Here is a 24,099-nt window from a genome sequence, read left to right as displayed (position 1 = left end):
TTCGATTGAAAGTTTGCAAAGTAATATTTCAGAGCTAGATCAGAAATGTAAGGACTATGGTATGAAGATTAGCATCTCCAAAACGAAAGTAATGTCAGTGGGAAAGAGATATAAACGGATTGAGTGCCAAATAGGAGGAACAAAGTTAGAACAGGTGGACGGTTTCAAGTACTTAGGATGCATATTCTCGCAGGATGGCAACATAGTGAAAGAACTGGAAGCGAGGTGTAGCAAAGCTAATGCAGTGAGTGCTCAGCTACGATCTACTCTCTTCTGCAAGAAGGAAGTCAGTACCAAGACTAAGTTATCTGTGCACTGTTCAATCTTTCGACCAACTTTGTTGTATGGGAGCGAAAGCTGGGTGGATTCAGGTTACCTTATCAGTAAGGTTGAAGTTACGGATATGAAAGTAGCTAGGATGATTGCAGGCACTAGTAGATGGGAACAATGGCAGGAGGGTGTCCACAATGAGCAAATCAAAGAAAAACTGGGAATGAACTCTATGGATGTAGCATCAGGGCGAACAGTCTTAGATGGTGGGGTAATGTTACACGCATGGGAGAAGCAAGGTTACCCAAGAGACTCATGGGTTCAGCAGTAGAGGGTAGGACGAGTCAGGGCAGACCAAGGAGAAGGTACCTGGATTCGGTTAAGAATGATTTTGAAGTAATAGGCTTAACATCAGAAGAGGCACCAATGTTAGCACTGAATAGGGGATCATGGAGGAATTTTATAAGACTGAACGCTGAAAGGCATAATCAGTCTTAAATGATGATGATGATGATGATGATGATGATGATGAAGTGTTGGCACAACTCTTTCCACCATTCAAAACGAAATATCCCAAGACCTGTGTAAGGTGAACTCCCACATAGTTTACCGTTCATCATAAATAACAGAAATTTCCCTTTTGAACCGAGCTGAAAAATCATTTCAATAGCGAAGGAGATGAATTTTTGGCCAAAATTTTAATCTGTGAATGAACATGGATACATCATTTCGAGCCAGAAGCCAAGCATCAAAACAAGCATTGGAAAATCACTGAATTCGCTGTCCGTAAGAACTTCATAACGCAATCATCAGCTGGTAAGACCATGTTAATCACTGTTTGGATTGCCCGTGGCCCGATGTTCTGCGATTTTTTGAAGGAGAAGCGAATCATCAACAGCCTACACTAGACAGGCACTATTTACATAGAGGAAAGTCGAGCCGGCGCTGAAGAGAAAATGTTCGGAGAAAAGTAGTGCATCTTCTCCAAGGTAACGCTCGACCACACACGGCACAACCTATTCTAGAAATTATTGGTTAAGTAAGTTGGGAACTTCTACTTCATCCTCTTTATAGCCGTGACCTTGCCCTTTCGGATTTTTATCTGTTTGATCCACTATAAGGAAGTATCAAGTTCAACGGCAACGAGGAGGCAAAGAAAAATAGAACACGAACCTGCCTTCGAGAGCAAGGTGAATTCTTTGCTAACAGGATAGAAAGACTCTTAAGAAGTTAGGGTAAGTATATAACGTTGATGGGGATTGTTGAATCGTCCACAGATCGCGGTGCCACACCAAAATCGGCAACACGAATAGAGGGCTCACTGAAATCTACAACAACCAATGGCAGACACTCCTGAAGACGGTGGCTCCCTCTCAGAGTGGCAGCGCCCTCACACTGAGGTGAATATAGTGTCGAGAATGGAAGACCTCAGCCCAGTTCGTGGCCTCGCCTGAAGGAGCCAACATCATAGTGTAGAATCAAGGAGTTGTTAAAGTTTCTGATGATCTTCTGCTTTGTAAACGTAGAAAATTGTACCTCAAGAGAAATTTTGTTAATCTGTGCATCACGTGATGCTTTCATAGCCAACAACTATTGTAATTTATCCAGTAGCGCTGTGGCAAATAGATATGTCAAAGTTAAGTACATCTTTTATTCATTAATGGATAAAGTGAACTAATATTTCATGTGTTCTAGTTTGATGAGCCTTCTCCCAATCAAAGAACCTACAGTTACTGCTGGACGAAAGTATTTTCGTCTAGTCCCAACAGGAATTATGTGGAGAAATAGACACAAATTTATATTAATGGAGTAAACCATATTTACTGCACAGCTGTGTGTTTAATAACCCATCTCTAACCGTTGGCTTTTAATGTCATCGATGTCCGAATGTGTGGATCCCATATCTGTTGGCTTTACAGTAGAGGCAGCCAAGATTTCGGCTAATGGGCCATACCTGGGCCCGGGAGTGCCAAAGTGCTCAGCTTGGCTGACGCGTTTCCCCCACCACCACGCCACGCTGTTAGAGCGCGAAGAGGGGGAGGAGGGGAAATTGAGAACGCGCCGCGTTCAAATGGCAGTGCAGTCGCACTGCATATGACTTTGTTCTATATTTCGTATTTCTCAACAACATAGATCACAAGCAGAACGAATTTTCAGTATTATTTACTTATTTTTGACGCGCTGAAGACATAATATAATTTTTATTTGGTACAAACTGTCGGCGTACGGACAGACGCAGAACATTTCACAGAGCTTCGCACTCAAATTTCCACGTAATTGTGACTTATTTAGTTTCATAGTCAAAATAAGATCTTTCAAACATACATGTCGACGAAAATATTGTGGCACCTTTGCAACCTCTTTATGGATACTCTACCTGAGGAAAGCAATTAAGCCGTCGTGTACAATTTTAATGCAAAAAGATTTGTCATTGAAACTGGAATTACCTTGCAGGTCACGTACACAGGGGTGCTTTCAACTGAAATGGCAAACGGTCTCGAAAAGAGCTTGAAAACAGATGCAAGATTGACCGTCTCCTCAAAACCTGTGTAAAACTAATCTTTCAAGACCAGAATGAATCCTTCACACCTCATGTTTTCTTTGACGCCAGTGGCGTTAGGGAACTGGACTGGCTTTGTCAGAATGTTTCCCTTGTACAACACTACTTTCTTTATAAATGGATTCCTAACGAATCAGAAATAAGTTACCTTGCAATATCTTAGTGTGGTGTCACCGCCAGACACGTCACTTGCTAGGTGGTAGCCTTTAAATCGGCCGCGGTCCGTTAGTATACGTCGGACCCGCGTGTCGCCACTATCAGTGATTGCAGACCGAGCGCCGCCACACGGCAGGTCTAGAGAGACTTCCTAGCACTCGCCCCAGTTGTACAGCCGACTTTGCTAACGATGGTTCACTGTCTACATACGCTCTCATTTGCAGACACGACAGTTTAGCATAGCCTTCAGCTACGTCATTTGCTACGACCCAGCAAGGCGCCATATTCAGTTACTGCAAGTACTATCTTCAAGAATGTCTTCTGAACAGATAATATTGTGACTCACGTACTGTCAAGAGCGACGTTCATCATTAATGGATTAAAGTTAAATATCAAACTAATTACGTCCGCTTTCTGAATTCTCATTCCTTGTCATGAACCAGACCTCACTTCAGTATAGTTCTTCCCTCCTCACGCCAGCCTGCGTGAGCTAAAACGCGTGCATTTCGGCCTCCACTCGTAACACTGTGTTGGGTCTTCTGCTAACAAAAAACTTAGTGTGGGCAGTGTCCAGTCAAGTCCACTTAAATGCGAACTCTGCCTTCAGTTCTGAATGTCCTAATTTTCGTTTCTGCAGTCATTTCTCCTTTATAAATTCAGCAATAGTGTGTTTTAAATCGGAAAATCGTTACAGGCATGCCCCTTGACTTAACCAACGTACTTTGCAGCTATATATGAAATATCAATACTATTTGTTAAGTTCAGTCGACAACTGTTGCAAATGACAATGGAATAATGCGCTCGACATCAGAAACTTTACTTTTCGTACCACTAGTTTCTTCACGTGCTACATGCCTGAAAATTGAGCACATAGTGCTCGATTTGCAGAACAATGATTCCCGTTTGTCTATCGATGTAACCTTTTTGGTCTTTCATTGTCGACTAAATCTTTAAATTCTTTCTGCATGGGATTGTAGTATCGTTTCATGGCATGTATACAGCACCCGTCGCTGATGTGAGCTGATAAGTCGCATCGCTCTCCTCTGTCATTCCCATTCATTTTAAAAGATTGTGAAGATAGGTCATTAGACTGACTCTTCCTTTGTAAACACCCACTGGACCTGGGAAGGTACTACATACCATAAACAAATAGCGAGGGGTACACAGCAATAACACCACGATTCCGTCGACCGCAAAGTGACGCAGCGCGATGCTAGACAATGCCTCACTGTTCGACGCACTTCCGAGAAGGACTGAACAAAGCCGAGTGGCAGACCGCACCTTGGCCAGCACATGGCCCGCACACGCGGTACGTGTGAAGTTTGGCACACTGTGGCTGGTCTTGCTTTAGAGTAAATATCATATTCAAGTGTGCGAATGTTCTCTAAATGTTTGCTTAACGTCTGTCTGAGGCATTAAGTGGATACCAGCCTGATATTTACGTCGCCGAGAGGGTGAAACCGCCTGAAAACCAGCCTGCAGGCTTACCAGTCCTCGTCGTTACTTCACGAGGCGGATTCGGTCTGGGGCAGACTCATCTCCCCATATTAAGGAAGCGGCGCTCTCAGGAGCTCGGATATTCTGGTGGATGAGTTCCTTATATATCTTTCATTTAATCAATACCTACAGACGATACAGCAAAATAAACCCAGCAGAGAAAGGAATTTAAAATATTCATTGCAACCTTGCTGGGTAGCTAAAGCGAATGAATGGTGTGTTATTCAGTAAACAAACAAGTGAGAACCTTAAAGATAGGAAAGGCATTTATGGTTTGACATCAATTTTCACATCGACATAATTTTAATATGAATAACCATATTGAAAGTTGTCGTGTAGGTGATACCTGTTGCATGCTATTACTTTCAGATGTTTTGTTTTGTTTAATTTGTATCACGGATTTTTCGTGGACAATTCTTCATTTCCTTCATAATTATTTTATGTCATTAAAAGCTTATGGCTGCACCAGAGAGACAGAAAAATGGGTCTAAACAAAAAGACCGTCTGAAGTACGTAGTCTTAAACGAGACGGAGTCATATTGATTGATGGCAATGTTTTATTGTAATTAAATATAGAGATATCTGCCCGTGGTGACAGCTGTCATAAAAAAGTGAAGCTGCCCTCACCTGAAGGTTGTTTTAAAGACTTCAGTGCTTTACAACGCATAGTCCATTGGACATGTAATACGTTTGTTTTCCTCCGACCTTTGAAGACACGTAGCGATTCAGCTATTGGAGGAACTACACTTTTATGTGGATAATGAACCTCAGAAAGTTTTCATATTCTATCAGTGTATTAAATCTTATATCGCAGATGAATGCCGCATGTGACTTTCCAAACTGATACATGTAAACGATGCTGCTGTGAATTTTCTTGTTGTACCGATCTACGAGTGGCATTCAATAAGTAATGCAACATTTTTTTTCTCGGTCAATTTCAGTTGAAAAATACGGAATTTGTTTCTGGACATGGTGGAATATTCTCGTTACAGTTTCTGTAATGTCATGAAGTTCGAATTGTGACAGGAATTATATACGTAGCCTTCAAAATGGCGTCTGTCACGGAGTTGCGTTCCAAGCAGAGAGTTGTCATAGTGTTTCAAATGGTTCAAATGGCTCTAAGCACTATGGGATTTAACACCTGTGGTCATCAGTCCCCTAGACTTAGAACTACTTAAGCCTAACTAACCTAAGGACATCACACACATCCATGCCCAAGACAGAATTCGAACCTGCGACCGTAACAGCAGCGCGGTTCCGGACTGAAGCGCCTAGAACCGCTCGACCAGAGCGGCCGGCCATTGTGTTTCCTTTGGAGGAAAACCGCAGCATCACAGATAATCATCGTCGCTTTCAGAATGCCTACGGAGACCTGGCAGTGAACGCTGAGCTGTTGGGAGAGTCGTCTGTCACCACCGCAACAAGGTCGCACCAACATGTCTAATCTCCTGCGTGCCGGCTGGCCGCACACAGCTGTGGCTCCTGCAGTGTTGGAACGTGCGGACACTCTCACTCGAGGTGACAGCTCTCTGCTGGACTGGACGTTTCTCTTGGTACTGCAGACACACTCGTCCACCAGTTGGGTACTCAAAAGTGTGTGCAGGCTGGGTTCCTCGCCACATAACAGAATGCCGTAAGAAACAACGAAGCACCGTCCCTGCCGAATTGCCCTGAGCGTTATGGGGCTGATTGTGACAATTTTATTGATGCGACAAGACGTTGACCAGTAGAGTGGTACCACGTGTGTACACAGGCCCTCTAGTAAGGTGCCTTAAGGCCATCACATCGTACAGCGAATATGTTGAAAAATAGGGTTTCGTAGCCAAAAGAGTGGGGAATAATATGGCCTATTACATTCCTGAAGAAAACGAACCTGCTTTCTTTGCATTACTTTGTGAATGAAACACACACAACACTGGTGTTGCATTGCTTGTTGAACACTCCTTGTACATTTTATGTAAGGCGTTCTCAGAAATTGGTTGAACCTCACAGTATCTTATTTATTACAAAAGATTTTACATGAAACATTGAATAAAACAAATATTTACATTATAATATGTACAGTTATGAAAAACATGAGATAACTCATATAAACTACATAATGGTACGTAATAATTGCTACACTTTGTTTCTCTTGCTCAGTCTCAACTGGATACCTCCCTCTGGTGTGAGGACAAATGCCCTTGGTACGAACGACAGATTGCGGACGGTCTTCTCGCACGGTTCTATGTTGTATTTTGAGAGTATATGTGTAAGACCGACTTTCGTCTGCAGCAGCCCAAACCTCATGCCTGAAACAAGAAAAATCTGTTACTTGCTAATAATAGTTTACCACATTCTGTAATCGTAGAAGTTGTCAATCATGAACTGACGACTAGCTATGCTGTATAAGTTTGAAGATTTACGGATATGTCTTCATAGCAATGTTGTTGTTGTTGTTGTGGTCTTCAGTCCTGAGACTGGTTTGATGCAGCTCTCCATGCTACTCTATCCAGTGCAAGCTTCTTCATCTCCCAGTACCTACTTCAGCCTACATCCTTCTGAATCTGCTTGGTGTATTCATCTCTTGGTCGCCCTCTACGATTTTTACCCTCCACGCTGCCCTCCATTGCTAAATTTGTGATCCCTTGATGCCTCAGAACATGTCCTACCAATCGATCCCTTCTTCTAGTCAAGTTGTGCCACAAGCTCCTCTTCTCCCTAATTCTATTCAATACCTCCTCATTAGTTATGTGATCTACCCATCTAATCTTCAGCGTTCTTCTGTAGCACCACACTTCAAAAGCTTCTATTCTCTTCTTATCTAAACTATTTATCGTCCATGTTTCACTTCCATACATGGCTACACTCCATACAAATACTTTCAGAAACGACTTCCTCACACTTAAATCAATACTCGATGTTAACAAATTTCTCTTCTTCAGGAACGCTTTCCTTGCCATTGCCAGTCTACATTTTATGTCCTCTCTACTTCGACCATTATCATTTATTTTGCTCCCCAAATAGCAAAACTCCTTTACTACTTTAAGCGTCTCATTTCCTAATCTAATTCCGTCAGCATCTCCCGACTTAATTCGACTACATTCCATTATCCTTGTTTCGCTTTTGTTGATGTTCATCTTATACCCTCCTTTCAGACACTGTCCATTCAGTTCAACTGCTCTTCCAAGTCCTTTGCTGTCTCTGACAGAATTACAATGTCATGGGCGAACATCAAAGTTTTTATTTCTTCTCCATGGATTTTAATACCTACTCCAAACTTTTCTTTTGTTTCCTTCACTGCTTGCTCAATATACAGATAGAATATCATCGGGGATAGGCTACAACCCTGTCTCACTCCCTTCCCAACCACTGCTTCCCTTTCATACCCCTCGACTCTTATAACTGCCATCTGCTTTCTGTACAAATTGTAAATAGCCTTTCACTCGCTGTATTAATAAACATTAATAAACGGTTAATCGCCGGAATGCTGAATTCAAGCATGCAAATATGCATACATTGTATTGTGCAGGCGCCGGGTGGTGTTCTGTGCCTGTTGTACGTACTTGGTCAGTCAATACATGGACGGGTTAATGCTGTTTGTGGATGACGCTGGAGTTATCGTACGATGAGGTCCCACACGTGCTCCATTGGAGACAGATCTGGTGATCGAGCAAGGGCAAGGCTACATGTTGGCACTCCGTAGAGCATATTGGGCTACAGCTGCAGTATGTGGGCGAGAGTTTTTCTGTTAGAAAACACCCCCTGGAACGCTGTTCAAGAATGGCACCACAATTGGTCGAATCACCAGACTGACGTGCAATTTGCAGTCAGCGTGTTTGGGATACCCACGAAAGTGATCCTACACTCATACTCCCGGAGTATGTCCAGAGTGTCGAGCACGCAGACAGGTTGGTTGCAGGCCCTCAACTTGCCTCCTAACCAACACACGGCCATCACTGGCATCGAGGCGGAACCATCTTTCATCACACGACACAACAGACCTCCTCCATTCCTTCTGACGATCTCTTGCATTACACCACTGAAGTCGCAGATGGCGGTGGTGGAATGCACGCTACAGAGCGTCTGGCTCGGAGCTGTCCTTAAAGTAATGGATTTCAAACAGTTCATTGTGTCACTGTAGTGCCAACTGCCCCTCACATTGCTGTTGAAGATAGTGTACGATGTGCAAGAGCCATATGTCGAACACGATGATCTTCCCTCTCGGTAGTGCCACGTGGCAGTCTGTAGCCAGGTCTTCTTGCGACGGTACGTTCTCGTGACCATCGCCGCCAGCAATCATGTACAATGGCCACATTCCAGTCAAGTCGTTCCGCAGTACAGCAGAAGGAACATCTAACTACTGGTAGCCCTAATGCGCAGTTTTGTTGAAACTCAGTGAGGTGTTGGTAATGGCGTCTTTTCGCCCTAAAGTCATTCTTGACTAACATCAACTCACCAAATCCAATCTCAAAGGTGACTCACGCTCACGACCGTTACAGCGTGTATTGAAAGCAACTTGATTTGCATCCTAGTATCTAGAAATATATTCGAAGACCCTAATAAATGAAGATGAACTTTAGATGGACGATTTAAAGAATATTAAGATGAATTCTTGAACATCAGACCCTGCTTAGGGCAGATATTGAATTTGAAAGAAGAAGAGAGAAGTAGAATCGTATTCTTATAATATACTATGAACTAGAGATACAGATAATGAATACAATGAGATAGACGGAAATATCATGGCCTCTTGTATGGATAGAGGAATTTGACATGGCCTCTTGTATGGATGGAGGCATTTGACATGGCCTCTTGTATGGATGGAGGCATTTGACACGGCCTCTAGTATGGATTGAGGCATTTCACATGGCCTCTTGTATAGATAGAGGCATTTGACGCGGCCTCTTGTATGGATAGAGGCATTTGACACGGCGTCTTGTGTGGATAGAGGCATTTCACACTCTTTTCACCGAGATGGAACACCGACGTAGTTTTGTTGTAGGTTTAATGTTAAGAAGCATCTTGCAACAGCGAAGTCGCTGCCAGTTCCGTGACTCACCTATGCAGATGCGAGGCCCCTCTCCGAACGGCAGGTAGACGTAGGGGTGCCTCTGCGCCTTTTGCTCCTCAGAGAACCTCTCGGGGTCGAAACGTTCAGGGTCCGGGAAGTACTCTGGGTCATGTTGCAGGCCGTACACGGGGATCAGTATTGGAGTTAATTTGTCCAGGACGACATCACTGTCGGGAATCTTGTACTCAACATTATTCTCCCTGTTAAGTATCACAACTGGTGGATATTTCCTCAGCGTCTCTGTAACATAAAAAGTGGATTAAAGTATCCTCTCTCACTTATTATTTTATTTCGTGATTTCGTTACTAAATGGAGTTCTTTGACCCCGTGGTCTGACGGGTTGCTCTGAAGTGTACTGCTAACATTCCCATTGGTTTACTATTATGAAATGATTTATTGGATATGAGGTCAACCCATTATGTAAGAACTGATTTTTCAAATGACCCAAATATGCTTCACCACATTTCTAGCACAGTCAGTGGGTTATCCTTACTCAAATTTGTGAAAAGTGAATACATTGTAAGTGATAAACAATCTACGAAAATTAGACCTAAAGGCAGTTTTTATTTGTTGTTGTCATTATCTTAATTTCTCATTATACGTTCACGCAGAACCCTCTGAACATTATCATCTGCTGGCAGATTATCATCGGCAACTAAATGAATTAATGTGAATTTCGTCGGCGAATAAACACAACCGTTTATACCTAAACGTTATTTCGTCGTGTGAAGATATTTCGCGACCATATTTGCTACTACTTAGCTTTCGCTTTGGCAAATCCTTTTTCATTTGCTTTCGCATGAGTTATTAAAAATCACATACAAATAATACCCATATTTTGCAAAAAATTCGTTTGTAAACAACATTTAACTTTGCCAAAACATCGTGTTATTGTGTGTCCAATCCCAGGTTGTTGTTCGCTTGCTCTCAAGTAAGTTGGGCGCCAAATTTGAATATTGTTTACTTCCTGTCTCTCCGTCTTTCTCTCTCTCTCTCTCTCTCTCTCTCTCTCTCTCTCTCTTTCTTAGTGTGTTTGTGCTTTTTAGCTGTTTGTGTCATCTTTTCTGGAAAGTTCCTTTAATATTCTAAATAGTGCGCCTTTGCGTAGTGTAGACTATTTAGTTATAATCTGATTTCCTGACGCTATTGTCTTCTATATGTGGACGTTTTCTTCTGTTGTTGCCGAGCGAGGTAGCGCTGTGGTTAGCACACATGACTCGCATTCGGGAAGACGACGGTTCAATCCCGCGTCAGCCGGCCGAAGTGGCCGTGCGGTTAAAGGCGCTGCAGTCTGGAACCGCAAGACCGCTACGGTCGCAGGTTCGAATCCTGCCTCGGGCATGGATGTTTGTGATGTCCTTAGGTTAGTTAGGTTTAACTAGTTCTAAGTTATAGGGGACTAATGACCTCAGCAGTTGAGTCCCATAGTGCTCAGAGCCATTTGAACCAATCCCGCGTCCGGCCATCCTGATTTAGGTTTTCCGTGATTTCCCTAAATCGCTCCAGGCAAATGCCGGGATGGTTCCTCTGAAAGGCCACGGCTGACTTCCCACCCCGTCCTTCCCGTCCGATGACATCGCAGTTTGGTCTCTTCCTCCAAACAACCCAACCCAACCCCAACTCTTCCGTTGTTAGTTTTTGGTATAGGCTGGGGCCAAATTTTTGTATTTTTTGAGCTGTTATTATTTAGAGCTCTGAGGTGTTCAGAATATTTTATTTCGAAGTGCCTGTATATTTGTGCTCAGCATACTGACTGATAAGTATAGCATGTCAGTTCATGTACGCCTGATCTGTCTTCACTATTATTTTAATTTTCAAGCGCAACGTCAGCAAAGCCTCTCTGGTCCCTTTCTCTTTCCTAAAGCGAACATAACCGTCACCTAATAGTTCCTAGATTTTTTCGATTTTTCTGTATATTATTCTTGTCACTAACTTGGAAGCATGAGTTGTCAATTTGAATATGGGATGATTTTCGCACCTATCTGCGCTTGCTATATTCCGAATTGCGCGAACGATATTTTTACGACAGTCTGACGATATGTCGTCTGTCTCATAGACTCTACCTACCATGAGGAATAGACGTATGGTTGCCACTTCGCCCAATTTTTTTAGAAGTTCCGATGGAATGGAATCAATCCCTACTGCCTTGTTAAATCTCAAATCTCTAACAGCTCTTTTACATTATCCTAAGCGAGGGAACATGCCTGTAATATCTGTCTGTAACTCATATTAACTTTGATTTTTGCATTTTTTGAGGTGGAGATTGGGATACTAAACGTACGTGGAAGACTGCCTAAAAACGGCAGTCCGGTTGGTAGATGTACCAGATCAAAGATCGTTAATCGGACGCAGAAATTCGACCTAAACGTGACTACCCATCCCGTCTCACTATCTAGCATCGTAACGTTATTAGAGCAAGTCACGAAATAAATGGTTAATTTTTGACGTTAATTTTTAGATTATTCATTTTCAAGGTAGAAAGTTTTATATTCGTACATACCTGCAACCACTTTTTCAAGGTACTGCATACTGTTGATCGCATCGTATGATATTTGTCCATTGTGTTGTTTGAGAACAGTATCAATTTCCTCCTGAAGACGCGTCTGGATGTCCGGGTTGTGGGCCAGTTCGTGCAGGGCGAAGCTCATAGTGGTTGATGACGTCTCGAAGCCCGCGAGGAAGAAGACGAACGCCTGCGCAGCGACGTCGTCGATCGATAACTCTGGAAGATGTTGACAAGGTTTAGACATCTCTCATCACTAATTTGAGTATTCCGTATTGAAATACACTACTGGCCATTGAAATTGCTACACCACGAAGATGACGTGCTACAGACGCGAAATTTAACCGACAGGAAGAAGATGCGGTGATACGCTAATGATTAGCTTTTCACAGCCTTCACACAAGGTTGGCGCCGGTGGTGACACCTACAACGGGCTGAAATGAGGAAAGTTTCCAACCGATTTCTCATACAGAAACAGCAGTTGACCGGCGTTGCCTGGTGAAACGTTGTTGTGATGCCTCGTGTAAGGAGGAGAAATGCGTACCATCACGTTTCCGACTTAGATAAACATCGGATTGTAGTCTATCGCGATTGCGACTTATCGTATCGCGACAATGCTGCTCGCGTTGGTCGAGATCCAATGACTGTTACCAGAATATGGAATCGGTGGGTTCAGGGGGGAAATACGAGGCGCCGTGCTGGATCCCAACGGCCTCGTATCTCTAGCAGTCGAGATGACAGGCAGCTTATTCGCATGGCTGTAACGGATCGTGCAGCCACGTCTCGATCCCTGAGTCAACAGATGGAGACGTTTGCAAGACAACAACCATCTGCACGAACAGTTGGACGACGTTTGCAGCATGGACTATCAGCTCGGAGACCATGGCTGCGGCTACCCTTGACGCTGCATCACAGACAGGAGCGCCTGCGATGGTGTACTCAACGACGAACCTGGGTGCACGAATGGCTAAACGTAATTTTTTCGGTTGAATCCATGTTCTGTTTACAGCATCATGATGGTCGCATCCGTGTTTGGGGACATCGTGGTGAACGCACTTTGGAAGCGTGTATTCGTCATCGCCATACTCGCGTATCACCCGGCGTGATGGTATGGGGTGCAATTGGTTACACGTCTCGGTCACCTCTCGTTCGCATTGACGGCACTGTGAACAGTGAACGTCATATTTCAGATGTGTTACGACCCGTGGCTCTACCCTTCATTCGACCCCTACGAAACCCTACATTTCAGCAGGATAATGCACGACCGCATGTTGCAGGTCCTGTACCGGCCTTTCTGGATACAGAAAATGTTCGACTGCTGCCCTGGCCAGAACATTCTCCAGATCTCTCACCAATCGAAAGCGTCTGGTCAATGGTGGCCGAGCAACTCGCTCGTCACAATACGCCAGTCACTACTCTTGATGAACTGTGGTATCGTGTTGAAGCTGCATGGCCAGCTATACCTGTAGACGCCATCCAAGCTCTGTTTGACTCAATGCCCACGCGTATCAAGGCTGTTATTACGGCCAGAGGTGGTTGTTCTGGGTCTTGATTTCTCAGGATCTATGCTCCCAAATTGTGTGAAAATGTTATCAAATGTCAGGTGTGGTATAATATATTTGTCCAATGAATATCCGTTTATCATCTGCATTTCTGCTTGGCGTAGCAATTTTAATGGCCAGTAGTGTACGACGGCATGTTAAAAACTAATGCCTCCAATTTTTGTATGTTAAAATTCTTGGAGCTATTTCAATAAAACGTTCTTAATTAACATTCTAGATGTTTATTTTTCAAGCCTATATGTTTATTTCTCAACTTACTATTTCTGGCACCAAACACATTTCTGCCAACGTCTGACCAGTTGTTGACACCGCCACTGAAGAACGTTCGAATTCGCTGACGGAGGCACAACCTCACCTCTGCTTGCACCGCTTCAACACTGTCAAAATTAAGTACTCGAAGGTGTTCTTCAAGTTTTGGAAACAGATGAGGATCGGATGGGGCCAAGTCAGAACCGTATGGGGGATGATCGATGACAGTGAACCCAAGGCGTCGGGTTGCTGCTGATGTTGCAGCGCTCAGCGTTGTCATGCTGAAGGGGACGGTGCTCCTCGTTTGAACGAACTCTTCGGTTACAGCACACTGTTTCTCACACAGCGACATAGTTACGTTACGCGCCGCCATGTTACGTTACTATTCGGAGCCCTCTAGAGGCTGAATGTTGGAATTTGCGTCAGCGAAGCGGGGAAGTCGAACGAGATTATGCATGATATGTAATATCTCAACCGATAGAATAAAAAATTCTGATACATTACTTTTCATCGCACAAGGTACAATAATGTTTTATAATATGTATTTTTTTTTTCATTGTGGCCGTCCCATTAACGTTTTGAGACGATGGTGGCACTCACTTATTTAGTTGACGACTTTCATGGTGCAAACAGCAACCTGATTTAATCTAGTAATAACTAGATTAGTAGCTCAAGTATAAAAGACAGTCTAAAAGGAAACGAATCTGCAAATATCTTGCGAGCAATGTTAGCACAGAAGAAACTGTGTGGAGAACAAAGGCGTTGCCGTAGCGTTCGGTATCAGTACTGATGAATCCTTTCGGTTTGAGGAGGCCTGTTGCCGGAAATGTATTAAAGGTACTTCCCAAACTGGGGCTTCTGATAAGCTCTCGCGTTTTGACCAAGTGTTTTCTTCGCCCACTTGGTCGATCTATGACAGCTTCGAGTGAAATGTTCAAATGTATTTGAAATCTTATGGGACTTAACTACTAAGGTCATCAGTCCCTAAGCTTACACACTACTTAACTTAAATTATCCTAACTATAAACACACACACCCATGCCCGAGGGAGAACTCGAACCTCTGCCGGGACCAGTCGCACAGTCCATGACTGCAGCGCCTCGGACCGCTCGGATAATCCCGCGCGGCTGCTTCGAGTGCCTCAACTCTTTGAATACCAGTGATTTCTCACTGAGACCACCATGTTATTATTATGTTTTTAAAGTACCAGTGCCTTAGCAGGAAACCACCGATGCTGTTGCAAGACAAGGACGTCTGATGGTACACTGAGGTGCTTCTACGAATGTAGTACATTGCAGTAATCACCTACAGAGTCAAAACAAGAGTCGGCGCGGAGATTGGGCTACGTGATTGTAGGAGCTTGTGAAACGCGATTTTTATAGTGGCTATTTTGAGGACATAATTGACAGTGAAAGAGAGTGCATCTAAAGTTATTGCAATGTAAATTTGGGTTTACACTACTGCTTTTGCGATTGGCTTCGATATGAAATCACTAGGGCAGTATGTGGTTTCGATATTAAACTTAAAAATTTTCAAAACTGTATCTTCTAGTGGTTTCAAAATGAAACCACCTGCTTAAGAGAACTAATTGTTTATTTTTGCCAATTTCTTATTTTACTCCTTGGTTAATTTTGAGAACAATTTTAACATTGTATTCCAATGTGAAACCGTTTCCGTAAAAGAACTGAGAGTTTACTTTTAGCCAATTTCTTATTGCAATCTTTGCTTATTATGATAATAAGGATTACTTTTGCTAAATATTTTAATGTTACATTCGTTTTTATATTGTTGGGACTGAGAGGGTTAAGAGAGGAATGGTGAAAATCTGCTATTGACAGCTGATCCGGTAGGCCACCCACGTACAAAGGCAATTCGAGAAGTAACCTCTGCTAGGTTATAAGGAAAATTCAGGAGTATTCAAACCAAATTCATTAGAACAAGATACAGATTATACCTTTGTATTACTTGTCGACATAATCACCATTCAGATCAAGCTTAATCGTATATATGAAGGGCTTATTTCAATAGTGGTACTAGACCATTACCTCCACTTTTCAGTCTGTGATGCTTCTGAAATTAAGATGGTTCATCTCTAGCAAGAAGCCATATGCTTGAATATTTCTAGTATCTCAACTGCAGATTTTTCAGCGCTCAGTTAACTTTAGGACCCTGTATCTCACAATGAACAAATATGAACTTGTACCACTATTGAAATAAGCCCTTCATATAAGGGGTCAACAAAATCTTTCTACACACTTCTCCGCATCCTGAGAGTTTTGGGAACCTAAAATGCAGAACCTCTGGTATTCAATTGTGTAATCACGATCTCCGAGAATTCTGCAGAGAGTTGTTCGACAATCGAGATTTCGTAAAACGCTCGATTTTATAAAAATTTTTGTCAGTTTTCTGAACCAGTTCATTGCTGTCTGCAGACAGAAGGCCATTTCTGTGACCATCAGGAAGATTCGTCCTTCCACTCCTAAAGAAACGACGTCACTGATACACGACAATCATTACTCTCGGTTCGTGAAAAGAAAAAAATTCGATATGAATGTCAAAGAATTTCAAGTTTATTGGAATTTTCAGCTGCAGTGCTCACTTTGAACGATTACTGTAGGCTAACTAGAAGCAGTGTGGATTTCTCGCAAGTGCAGCTCTAAGCTCACTGACCTACCGCTTGAGACAGTGTAGCGACTATATCGTTCCGACCACTATTTCCCATGCCGCGTAAAAGCGGAAGTTATTTTATGGGTAGTCTTCGTAAGCACGAACTAAGTAGTCTACCTCTCTAGTTCCTACCACCATGTTTGCAAAAGTGAGGTACCAAATTTTTATCGAATGTAGTGTCCGAAACCTTTACAATTACATTACTAAGCCAAAACGTTATGACCACCCTCCACCGCATTGTTTTATGCTGCCTTCTGGCGCTGAGGGCACGTGACGCGGCAAGAGAAAAGTATATAAGCGGAGCAGAGACGATTGGGGAATAATTTTAGCTTCGATAAGTGGCACAAACATGGAAATACGCCGACTTAAGCGACTTTGATAAAAGCCAGATTGTTGTAATCCAGTGCCTGTTCAAAATTGGTTCAAATGGCTCTGAGCACAATGGGACTTAACATCTATGGTCATCAGTCCCCTAGAACTTAGAACTACTTAAACCTAACTAACCTAAGGACATCACACAACACCCAGTCATCACGAGACAGAGAAACCAGTGCCTGTGAGGGAGTATCTAGGAATCGGCGGAGCGGTCGACTGTTCACGTGGTTCTGTCCGTGAGGATCCGTGGAGAGTTGTTGAAGAATGCTGAAAACACGAGTAGGCGACAGGAAACTGGACTTCCATACATCACAAAACATAGGGATCGGAGACTTGCCCGCTCTCTAAAGTAATACAGGAGGCTATCTGTGACAGATCTGACAATACTGTGATGGCACTGGCACAAGGGTTTTGGAGCACAGTGTTCAGCAAATAGTATTGAACACGGTGTTCCGCAACATAACACCCCTAAGTGTTCCCATGTTGACCCAACAAGATCGTCAGTTGTGATTACAGTAGGCACAGGATCATCAATATTGGAGCACGGATCACTGGAATCCTGTAGCCTGGTCAGATTCACTGGAATCCTGTCGCCTGGTCGCATGAATCCCATTGAGTGGGCACAGGATCATCGAGATGGTACCTTGGATCACTGGAATCCTGTCGCTTGGTCAGATGAGTTTATTGAGTGGGCACAGGATCATCGAAATTGGACCACGGATCACTGGAAGCCTGTCGGCTGGTCAGATGAATCCCGTGTAATGAGTGAGCATGGGATCATCGAGATTGGACCTCGGATCACTGGAATCCTGTCGCCTGGTCGAATGAATCCCATTGAGTGGGTACGGGATCATCGAGATTGGACCTCGGATCACTGGAATCCTGTAACCTGGTCGAATGAATCCCATTGAGTGGTCACAGTATCATCGAGATTGGACCTCGGATCACTGGGATCCTGTCGCCTGGTCGGATGAATCCGTTTATTGAGTGGGCACGGGATCATCGAGATTGGACCTCGGATCACTGGAATCCTGTCGCCTGGTCGGATGAATCCCGTGAATTGAGTGGACATGGGATCATAGAGATTGGACCTCAGATCACTGGAATCCTGTCGCCTTATCGGATGAATCCTGTTTATTGAGTGGGCATGGGATCATCGAGATTGGACCTCGGATCACTGGATTCCTGTCGCCTGGTCGGATGAATCCTGTTGAGTGGGCACAGAATCATCAAGATTGGACCTCGGATCACTGGAATCCTGTCGCCTGGTCGGATGAATCCCGTTGAGTGGGCACAGGATCATCGAGATTGGACCTCGGATCACTCGAATCCTGTTGCCTGGTCGGATGAATACCGTGTATTGAGTGGGCATGGGATCATCGAGATTGGACCTCGGATCACTGGAATCCTGTCGCCTGGTCGGATGAATCCCATGTATTGAGTTGGCACAGGATCATCAAGATTAGACCTCGGATCACTGGCATCCTGCCGCCTGGTTGGATGAATCCCGTTGAGTGGGCATGGGATAATCGAGATGAGACCTCAGATCACTGGAATTCTATCGCCTGGTTGGATGAATCCCGTTGAGTGTTCACAGGATCATCGAGATTGGACCTCGGATCACTGGAATCCTGTCGCCTGGTCGGATGAATCCCGTTGAGTGGGCACAGGATCATCGAGATTGGACCTCGGATCACTGGAATCCTGTCGCCTGGTTGGATGAATCCCGTTTATTGAGTGGGCACAGGATCATCAAGATTGGACCTCGGATCACTGGAATCCTGTCGCCTGGTTGGATTAATCCCGTGTATTGAGTGGGCACGGGATCATCGAGATTGGGCCTCAGATCACTGGAATCCTGTCGCCTTGTCGGATGAACCAAGTTTATTGTTAAACCAGGTCAGCGGTCGTGTCCAGGTACACTGTCATCCAGGCGAACGGTTGTTCGGAACATGTAATGCGCCTTGGGCACAGGCCTGTGGAAACAGTTTTATGTTATGGGGGACATTCACCTCGGCTTCTACGGAACCTGCGGTAGTAGTCGAAACGTCCTATGACAGCCGTGGACTACCTGAACATTATTATGGACCACCTGTAACCCCTTATGCTTGATGTCTTCCTGAACAGCGATGGCATCTTCCTGCAAGTTGACTGCCCATGTCACAAGGCCAGAATCGTGCTGCAATGGTTTGCGGAGTGTGATAATGAACTCACTTTGATGTCATGGCCGTCAAATTCGGCTTATCTGAATCCGATGAAACCCAACTGGGACGCTATTGGGAGCCAGGTCTGCGCCCACCAACCAACCGCCCCTAAATAACGGGAAGTGTGGGCGTGTGCGTACCCATCTGGTGCCACAGACTTTTGGGAACTTATCAAGCACTTGTCGAATCCATGGCACGCAGAATCACTGCTGAATTACGTCCCAGAAGTGGACTTAGACGGTTTTAAGTGGGTGATCATTAAGTTTTGGTTCATCAGTGAATAGTCTTATTTCGAAATTTAATGTCGGTAAGAAATTTTCAGTATGGTCACTGTAGTGGTGAAGTAACGCACAACAATCAAATGATGTGAACACAATGAAAAAAAACACGTCTTTCCTGGACTTTGTTTCCTTCTTTATATGCAACACTCTGAAGGCTTTGTTTCCTCGAAGTACTGTCCTATCCAGCTGTAGCGTTTGAGGTGACACTACACTTGATAGTTCTCGTTTTGTGCTACTACATCGTCACGTTAAAGCTGAGTGACTTCCAGCATTGAAAAAGCAAAAAGCAATCTCCTGCTTAATTGATGCATCGGGGGCAACACACGAATCTACTATAAGTTTGCAGAAAAATTGTATCTAGTCCCATATAACATTTAGAGTACACAGGAAAACTTCTTCTACCAACAAACACACTGCCGAAAGAAAATGCAACACCCACAAAGACTATGCTCAGTGGCACCAGGGTATAATATGTGCACATTGAGGAATTGTAATGTTAGTGATTTATTTGCCACAGTCGCAGGCGATGAGATGGCTCTCAGGAGGCCTGGGTGTGTACCTTCTCTTTTGACTCTGCACGCTGTAACTGTGCTGAGTTTAGGAGTGAACACTGTTTGCAACATTCATTCTAGGCTACAAGCATGCACCGCCGACGACTCCTGTAGAATAGCTTTAGCCATCTGGCGGGCTTACACTGTGGGCTTGGAGGAAACTAGATGGTAGATGGATGTGTCGACGAATTGCTGCCTATGTTGGGCACAATGTATCGCTGATGTGTCACTGTTTTCAATAGCGGTCTGTGGAACATTTCCACACCCTAGATCATATTCTGGACGTCCGCATAATACAGAGACACGTCAAGATCGACCCATTGTACGAGCAGCGGTGGTCGACCCACCATTTATCCTGGTTTGAAATCTGGGCAAACGTTGCATCAGCTGTGTCATCAGGGGCCATTGGGAACTGTCTGCTTGCAGCAGGACTGTGAGCGAATGTGAATCAGGCTGCCACTGACATCACGACACCGCCAATCATGACCACTCTGGCGTTGTGAAAGAGTTGACTGGAGAATGGAATATCGCTCTGTTGTCTTCAATGAAGAGAGTATGTTGTGTCTGTACATTAGTGATGAACGTACAAGTATACAGCAAAGACCTGGTGAGTGACCTTCTCTGGAGCTCGTGACACACAGTTGGGGGAGGGGGCATCATTTACAACTCTCGGTCCCATATGGTGTTTCTGCAGGGTAAAGTAACCAGTGCCCACTGCATTGCACAAGTTGTTAACCCCGTGCTACTGCCATTTCTTTGACAGGAAGATTATGTGCTTTTCCAGCAGGACAATGCACGTCCACATATGGCTGCTGCGACGCAACGCACAATTCATAGTGTACAACTACTACCCTGGCCAGTGATATCACGAGATCTCTCGCCAACTGCACACGTACGGGACATGATCAAGCGGGAACTTACTCGTTCTCCAGGGACTGCTAGAACCATTGCCCAATTGCAACAAAATGCGCAAGATGCTTGGGGCCATCTATTGCAGAACGCCATTCGGTACCTTTGTGATAATTTGGATGCAACAAAACATGCCTGCGTTGCCCCCAGACAAGGGGCATCTGTGTAATGATCGGACTGTTCGGACACTCTTTACTGTGACATGTGTGTTTCGTTTAATCTGAATTTTTTATCATGTAACCTCACTTGTGAACAAAGTGAACTTGTCCTTGAGGATGTTGCTTTTCGTGTCCAGCAGTGTATTACTATATCTCTGTCATCTGACAGCAAGGTCGATACCGTGCAAAGTCGTCAACGATACCTCTTTCGACCGGATGGAAGTACCAAGCTGCTGACGCCAAGCCGGAGATAACAGCCGTCCGCTGGGCGACTGTGAGACACTTTGGAGCGTCCTGTTCTTGAGTCTCTATCTCGCTTACATTTGTCACTTGACTGTTTGTTTCCTGGATTTTCAGCTGGACTACGTTTCGACTGCTGTCATACGGATGTTCATAGATTTTCTTGACCCTGAACTATCTGGATGATTCTCCAGTGCGCTCTACAGTTTACTATGGCCAAGTGCGGACTGGGACTGTGAACTACCAAATGGTTACGTTTACCCACATTTTATTTGTAATAAATAGTGCGTTAAGCCGTAGTATATGTATTACTTACGATTTTGGAAGAGACACTTACGATACTGTTTGAGCTATGAAGTCATTAAACAGCAAAAGGGTGCATGGTGGCGATGCGAAACTAGTCCTCTGATTTGAGTAAAACCTGTATCTCAATGTTGTGAAGATACACACCACCCCCAGGAACTGCCAGTCTCCCTATTAAATGCAAGTATGTCTGAATGCAAAAGAGTCTACAGGGTTATTACAAATGATTGAAGCGATTTCACAGCTCTACAATAACTTTATTATTTGAGATATTTTCACAATGCTATGCACACACATACAAAAACTCAAGAAGTTTTTTTAGGCATTCACAAATGTTCGATATGTGCCCCTTTAGTGATTCGGCAGACATCAAGCCGATAATCAAGTTCCTCCCACAGTCGGTACAGCGTGTCTCCATCAATGAGTTCGAAAGCATCGTTGGTGCGAGCTCGCAGTTCTGGCACGTTTCTTGGTAGAGGAGGTTTAAACACTGAATCTTTCACATAACCCCACAGAAAGAAATTGCATGGGGTTAAGTCGGGAGAGCGTGGAGGCCATGACATGAATTGCTGATCATGATCTCCACCACGACCGATCCATCGGTTTTCCAATCTCCTGTTTAAGAAATGCCGAACATCATTATGGAAGTGCGGTGGAGCACCATCCTGTTGAAAGATGAAGTCGGCGCTGTCGGTCTCCAGTTATGGCATGAGCCAATTTTACAGCATGTCCAGATACACGTGTCCTGTAACGTTTTTTTCGCAGAAGAAAAAGGGGCCGTAAACTTTAAACCGTGAGATTGCACAAAACACGTTAACTTTTGGTGAATTGCGAATTTGCTGCATGAATGCGTGAGGATTCTCTACCGCCCAGATTCGCACGTTGAGTCTGTTCACTTCACCATTAAGAAAAAATGTTGCTTCATCGCTGAAAACAAGTTTCGCACTGAACGCCTCCTCTTTCATGAGCTGTTGCAACCGCGCCGAAAATTCAAAGCGTTTGACTTTGTCATCGGGTGTCAGGGCTTGTAGCAATTGCAAACGGTAAGGCTTCTGCTTTAACCTTTTCCGTAAGATTTTCCAAACCGTCGGCTGTGGTACGTTTAGCTCCCTGCTTGCTTTATTCGTCGACTTCCGCGGGCTACGCGTGAAACTTGCCCGCACTCGTTCAACCGTTTCTTCGCTCACTGAAGGCCGACCCGTTGATTTCCCCTTACAGAGGCATCCAGAAGCTTTAAACTGCGCATACCATCGCCGAATGGAGTTAGCAGTTGGTGGATCTTTGTTGAATTTCGCCCTGAAGTGTCGTTGCACTGTTATGACTGACTGATGTGAGTGCATTTCAAGCACGACATACGCTTTCTCGGCTCCTGTCGCCATTTTGTCTCACCGCGCTCTCGAGCGCTCTGGCGGCAGAAACCTGACGTGCGGCTTCAGCCGAACAAAACTTTATGAGTTTTTCTACGTATCTGTAGTGTGTCGTGACCATATGTCAATGAATGGAGCTACAGTGAATTTATGAAATCGCTTCAATCATTTGTAATAGCCCTGTATTTGACCCTGTCTGTAATGACACTTCATAGGTTGACACCTTTACGTTATTTACAATTTATTGAAAATCTCTTCTAAAAATGTGATTAAGTGCAGGGAATTCTCTATAATTACTGAAATGATAGTGGGATACAGTAACACAATGAGAGTTATTGATTTAAAGCACAAATGAATCCAATCTTCACATAGTGTGGCAATGTTACTGAATTTTCTCATTATGAGAATACTGAAGAGCGATCTGTTTTAATATTTAAAAACCACTCAAATGCCAAGATCGCACAAATAGTTTTTAATCAAGACAGCCGGTTTCAACATTCTTAGCCGTAATTTTCAGGTCTTAAACTTTTTTTTTTCAGTAAACCATGTTCACTTTACTCTGACCTCATGCACAAGATGTCAAGTGGATATAATTCAGCACGTTATAAACCTTTGTCATCGCTAAAATATTTAAAAATCACACAGAATCTTGTCCAAAAGGTAATGTCCATATACATATCATCATAACAACCATCTATGAGCAATATTTATATGGACATGACCTTTTGGACAAGATTCTGTGTGGTTTCAAATATTTTAGCCATGACAAACGTTCATAATGTGCTGAGTTTTATCCGCTTGGCATCTTGTTCATGCGGTCAGCGTAAAATGAACATAGCTTACTGCAAAAAAAAAAAAACAAAAAAAAAAAAGTTTGAGACTTGAAGATGTCAGCTAAGACTGTTGATACAGATTGTCTTGAATAAAAATATTTGTGCGATCTTGGACTTTGAGTGGTTTTTAACAATTATGGCAATAGATGGTTATTCGAATACATGACAGTACAAGTTTCCATGACCAGTTAGGTGACAAAATTGAAGTGGAGGCCTATCAAATGATTGTAATTCCCTTTCTTCTACTGTGAGTGAACTGAGTACTCCAAAAAATTGCTGATTCACTAACTCGTGGTACAGTGATCGAGTAACAGAACTCATCTGTAGAATCCCACATTTAAATTAGATCAGCTGTGGGCAT

At 43.8% G+C, this 24,099-nt stretch overlaps 1 protein-coding gene across 1 annotated transcript in view; it reads right to left on the bottom strand.

Moving 5' to 3' along the window:
• Nucleotides 1-6,458: 6,458 nt before the first annotated feature.
• LOC126484404 (cytochrome P450 6k1-like) overlaps nt 6,459-24,099 on the bottom strand; it is a 102,355-nt gene continuing 84,714 nt past the window's right edge. Inside the window, exons 6-8 of the mRNA XM_050107907.1 lie at nt 12,037-12,258; nt 9,525-9,776; nt 6,459-6,774 (exon numbers count right to left, since the gene is read on the bottom strand). Coding sequence (XP_049963864.1) covers nt 6,602-6,774; nt 9,525-9,776; nt 12,037-12,258 — 647 coding nt within the window. The 3' untranslated portion in view covers nt 6,459-6,601. The remainder of the gene's footprint in view (nt 6,775-9,524; nt 9,777-12,036; nt 12,259-24,099) is intronic.

The sequence above is a fragment of the Schistocerca serialis genome, chromosome 6 (assembly GCF_023864345.2).
Source record: "Schistocerca serialis cubense isolate TAMUIC-IGC-003099 chromosome 6, iqSchSeri2.2, whole genome shotgun sequence".
In the NCBI taxonomy this organism is placed as follows: Eukaryota; Metazoa; Arthropoda; class Insecta; order Orthoptera; family Acrididae; genus Schistocerca; species Schistocerca serialis.
This window is presented reverse-complemented; position numbering and strand designations above follow the sequence as displayed.